This window comes from Sinocyclocheilus rhinocerous, unplaced genomic scaffold (genome assembly GCF_001515625.1).
Source record: "Sinocyclocheilus rhinocerous isolate Xijiao unplaced genomic scaffold, SAMN03320098_v1.1 scaffold707, whole genome shotgun sequence".
Classification (NCBI taxonomy): Eukaryota; Metazoa; Chordata; class Actinopteri; order Cypriniformes; family Cyprinidae; genus Sinocyclocheilus; species Sinocyclocheilus rhinocerous.
The window spans coordinates 23,986-29,776 of NW_015632716.1; the positions used below are offsets into that span (position 1 = coordinate 23,986).

General features: G+C 35.1%; 1 protein-coding gene across 1 annotated transcript; it reads right to left on the reverse strand.

Annotated features, from left to right (window-relative positions):
• Positions 1 to 347: 347 nt before the first annotated feature.
• Positions 348 to 3,812, reverse strand: LOC107742780 (extracellular calcium-sensing receptor-like). The gene is made up of 6 exons (XM_016555818.1): positions 3,607 to 3,812; positions 3,172 to 3,457; positions 2,003 to 2,815; positions 1,679 to 1,909; positions 1,408 to 1,531; positions 348 to 1,261 (listed from the first exon to the last, which is right to left on the reverse strand). Exons 1-6 carry the CDS (start codon positions 3,810 to 3,812, stop codon positions 348 to 350), a joined length of 2,574 nt encoding a protein of 857 aa, XP_016411304.1.
• Between the last annotated feature and the right edge of the window lie 1,979 nt (positions 3,813 to 5,791).

Consider the following 5,791-nt stretch of genomic DNA (forward strand, 5'->3'; position numbering starts at 1 on the left):
TCTTTTTTTTTTTTTCTATGAAATATGAAGTCGGAGCAGGACATATCGAAGAGAGAGAGAGAGAGAGAGAGAGAGAGAAACTACAGCTAGCTTATGGAGCACTCCTCCGTCTGGCTTTTTTAAATCATATTTTTTATTTATTTATTTGACATCTCAGTGTAATTAATAATATGTTATTTATTGTTTCAATCTAACTGTAGATTCACATGTAAGTGTGTAGTTGACAAGAAATTTCAAGCACTGACAGCTCATATTTTATACATTTAAGAACATCAAATTAATAAGTTTTATCCATTTTTTTTTTTTTTTTACTATATATCAGCATGTAATAATAATAGTCATTTTAATCAGAGAACCCTTGAAGAAGCTTTACCCATCAAAAGTTTTTTAGAGTTCATGTCTGGTTTTAGTAAAATTATGTAGCACTTAGGGATGAATATACAAAACAACATCCCGTAACTTGATGCTAAAATAGCAAATATCTCCACTGCTACAGTAAATTTTCCAGGAGAACTAAGATAGGCTGGGATAAATGTGATCCATACAGCACAGAATATGAGCATACTGAATGTGATGAATTTGGCTTCATTAAAGTTATCAGGCAGCTTACGAGCCAGGAAAGCCAGAATAAAGCACAAGACAGCCAGTAGGCCAATATAACCCAGCACAGCCCAGAAACCAACAGCTGAACCTGGATTACACTCAAGAATAATTTTGTCTTCGTAATTACTCATGTTTTTGTAGGAAAATGGGGGTGATATTATTAACCAAATCATACAAATAAGCACTTGTATAAGAGTAAAAGCAAAAACACTGAGTCTCTGTTGAGGAGGCCCAAACCATTTCATTACATTACTTCCTGGAAGAGTAGCCCTGAAGGCCATTAACACAACAATTGTTTTCCCCAGAACACAGGAGATACAGAGGACAAAAGTGATCCCAAATGCTGTGTGACGCAACATACAGGACCACTCAGTGGGCCGACCGATGAAAGTAAGAGAACAGAGAAAACACAAAGTGAGTGAGAAGAGCAGCAGGAAGCTTAGCTCTGAGTTGTTGGCTCTTACTATTGGCGTATGTCTGTGGTAGAAGAAAATCAACCCAACTGTGACTGTGAGACATCCACCACACAAAGAGAATGTCACTAGTACATTACCCATTACTTCTTTAAATGTCAGGAATTCAGTGTTTTTGAGTTCACATCGTGTTCGGTTTCCATTTGATTTGTACTCAAGTGGGCATGGAACACATGTTACTGCATCTGAAAGCACAGACAATTTAACAAGAGGAAACAACATTATTTTAAGACAATGCCATACAGTCAACCCAAAACCACACAGATTTTGGGCTGACCAGACAGAAACATGATGAGTGTCACTGTTAATAAGAGAGGATTGTCCATCTCACTTGTGGTGTTGCTGAACTCTCCATCCGCACAGTCAATGCAGTCAAAGCAACAAATGGGTTTTCCTTTCAGAAAGGCTCTGCGAGTGCCTGCAAGGCAGGTCTTGCTGCATACAGACCGAGGAACCTAAAACACACACACACAAAGCAAAAATATACATAAACAGTCTGAGAAGAACTAGTGTGCACAAAACTATTAAGCAAAAAGCTTGCTATATTTATGTATGCATGTATTTATTTATTTATTTACATACATAAATAGCTACATACATACATTTTTCTGGTTTCCTGCCCAGATTGGATCAATGTTATCTTTCATTTGAATCTGTTGTCCTTCTGGCCTGGATGCATCATACAAGCCAATTGATTCAAATGTTATTATTCCTTCATAGTTTATCTGCCAATTAACCAGAGTGTAACGCGCAACTGGGTCACCACTCTCATCAAAGTAAACGTTTTCTCCATTTCTGGTTGTAAAGTTCACTTGGGTCAGATAATGCAGCACCTATACAGAATGGTGATATATTAATACCCATGGCCTTTGAATATCAGTTTTAAATGACAGAAAATTACAGAGCAGAATTGCAAAAGAACATACCTGCCAAGGCTGTATTTCCCCTTTTTCTGCACATGTCTTGTTGGGGAATGGCCCCTTCCCTTTGTCACAAGTCAGCAGTCCTTCTATAGCATGGGCAACAGCATACACTGCCTTGTAGACATTGTTTAGCAGGCTAGCATCAGACACATCTGTGAAACGTGTGTTTGTGTTTGCTAGAGATTCCTCTCCATTGCATATCTTGGAGGCATTGTGTGTGTTTGGATTTAAAATGCAGTTAAACACACTTTCCCACAGCTCAACCAGTCCTGTGTTACCTGGTCTCAAGGAGGGATGGCTACTCGCAATAAATTCCTTCAATCCAGGAATATATGCATTCGGCACAGCAAAGCCTATTGCTCCCCCTACCACAGCATAATTCATTGGGGTCGCTACATATCTGTATGTGATCCAACCTTCACTTCCAACCCACTGATAACCAGTTACATTTTGGTTGTAAAGCTCTTTTATGAGAATGTCCAAATCATTGCCATCTGCAAAAGCCACAATGACTTTAGATGTTGATTTTTTAATAATGTCTATGACTTCCAAAAACTTCTCTCTTGGATCGGTTCTGTAAATGGCCACAGAGTATTCGACACAGATGCCCTCTTTCTCGGCTGCTTCTAGAAACGTAGCCATTCCATTGTTGCCGTAGTCACCCCTGCTTCTCACAGCCCCAACCCAGGTCCAGCCAAAATACTTGACCAGTTTAGCTAGAGCTCTGCTCTGGTAATAATCGCTGGGGATAGTCCTGAAGAAGGATGGATACTGTTGTCTATTACTGAGACATGCACAAGTTGCTGAATGGCTAAGCTGGAAAAAAAAAGAAAAATAATTAAAATTGAAATTATTAAGCTTCCATTAAAACTCTGGAAGGATTGATGTCTGACACTAGAAAAGTAGAACAAAAACTGTGTTTTTGATGCTTTTTTAAGACAGTAATGCTTATGGAGTTTCAACATGGATAAACATTAATATAATTATATCCTGGAAACTAAGAACAACAATTACATCATTATAAAACAATAATAAATAAACACTAATTTAAACACATAAACACAGTAAATTATTACTAGTTCAAGAAATGTCTCAATCATCACTGCATCCAACTGATTTAGCTATGCTTTATTCAATAAAAAAGAAAAATAAACATTAAACATTTGACTTACCACAGGGATTTTAAATGGACCCATGGTCCTTGCAATGTCTATGGTGGATGTTGATGTAGTTTCTCCAATCACAGCTTGCACAGTAGAGGGACTTACACAGCTATCCTCTGCTTCCAGTTGCCCATTCATCAGAGCTAGCGATGCTCCAACAGAGAGAGGGATGCTCGGGCAAGAGCCATAGACACGGTAACCAAGCACAAAGCCAGGAAGAATATCTGTGCTGTTGTTTATTTCCTCAATGGCAAAAATCATTGTCATTGCGTACTGCAACTCTCCAGGATCAAGTCTGAAAAAGGACGATAATATATTTAGTTTTATTACAGCGAATTCATTCATCACATTAGTTATTCTTCTGTCATTATATTAAATTGCAACCTTTGTAAATAAGCATTTCTTATTAGGTAATATAAAATGAGTGTATTGTCACTATCTTACCCATTACACCGGATATTTCCTGGATTGGTCGTGAGCGTTGGATTTACACCAACTGGATTCTGGTGGAATGAAAAAATGCCGCCAATAGAGACATCACCTTCTTCTGAGAAATGAAGGAGTTCATCTGTCCCATAAGCTTTACATTTTGGTTGTGCAGCACTCACAGTGCAGGTGGTAAGCACCATAATGGCTGCAAGCAACAACATAACTCTGCAGTACATAAATGCCTTGCTGAAGTTGAGGCTGTGTTGATGAATACAATTGGTTGATGTATAACCCAGTGTGCAACATTTGGCTTCATATAATGCATGTTTACCATCCCTGGCCAATAATAAAAGCAATTAAGATGACTGACAGAAAAAGAGTTCAATAAACTTTGTTCTTCTTGGGTCCAATCCCAAAACTCCTTATCCATCAGTAATTACAAAAACACAGAGAAATAAAATAAATATGCATCTTAAAAATATATACTAAATGAGTACCAGCTGCCTTATTTGTAAAGGAGAATATAGCTGCATTCTTAGATACATTGAAAAAAAAAAAAAAAAAAAAAAAATGTGATGTTAACTTTAAACCACCATAATTCTGCCCTCTTTATTTAAAATAGCTGATATAAGTAATGAAGCACTAAATATCTTGTATTACAGATGAGACAAGCAAAAGCATACAACACTACTTGAGAGACGTTCACAAAAGGCTTTTTACAAACCCTTTGTTTAAAATTAGTGCTTCTGAGCATTTCTCAAACTCATCAAATAAAATATATCAACACTGAAAAAGAAAGAAAAAATAAAAAGTATAAAATGTGTACAACAACTTGTCACTGGGGCAGCACCCAGGGACACATTTAAACCTTCTTTGCCTCTAATCAGTACATATTAGTACTACAAGAGTACATTTTACTATCTTAATGGTGCATATTTCTACTCTAATATGCTAATATGCACCCGTTATTCATTTTCTGAAAGTATAATCACTTAAGCAAACTATGCTATACTCAATTTTTTTTTTAATTTAAGTTGATAAAAGTTGAGTAGGTTTCTCTTAAAGTGCATACCATTTTGTCTGCATATAGAAACCTGTATTTGTATATTTTTTTAGCACTTACATGTACAAAATAAGTGTTAAATAAATAAAAGACTACATATTATATAGATAATTTAGTCATTACAGTATGAACTGATATTGCATTTTATTATTATTATTATTATTATTATTATTATTATTTAACAATACTTGGAACATGCTAAGGAATATACAGGGTTTTTCTTTTTTCTTTTTTTTCTTCTTGCCTTTAAACAGCTTTAACCAGCAGATGTCCCCACTGTCCTTTGAAGCAGTGAGTCATTTTGCAAAGTAATTGGTTCTGCAATAAAGTATTCGGTTCCGGTTTCCTGACCATCAAAGTTTTAGGACAGGAGTGGAAACAATACACTTTCAATTGATTGGCCAAGAAAGCCACATCAGAACCATACCGGTGGAAAAGGGGCTATAGTGAGCATATTTGAAATACAGGGGGTAAACATGTAGCCTACACATCAGCTCATTCTGGACTTATGTTTGCAACAACACCAACAAAATCTATTTTATTTTTATGAAACAAAAGTGCTGAGAAGAGAGATAAATCTTCAATTTAATAATTTATTCGAAGTTTACATCTATTTGAAAACATGAATTTGGGTGAACTTTCAATGAAAATAATAGACACGAATACAGAAACTCCTGCTTTTACAATATCACTATTTTACAAATAAGTTTCACAACTTTACCTTAAATAACTGGTAACAGCATCAGTCCCCAGTTGTTGATTATATCCAGTCACATGGTCATAATTAATTGATTTATAAGAACTACAAAAATGGAGAGAGAAGTGTAAAAGTTATATCCCCAAGAACTATGATTAAAAAATAAATAAATAAAATTCATTATATATATATTATATATATATACACACTACCGGTCAAAAGTTAGGGATCAGTAAGACTTTGTAATGTTTTTTTTTTATTTTTTAATTTTTTAAGAAGTCTCTTATGCAGCTCAGGATGCATTTATTTGATAAAAAATCCCAAAAAATTAATAAATACATAAATAAATAAAAAAATCAGTAATCTTGCAAAATGTTATTACAATTTAAAATAATGGTTTCTATTTTAATATCCTTTAAAATATAATTTATTTCTGTGAT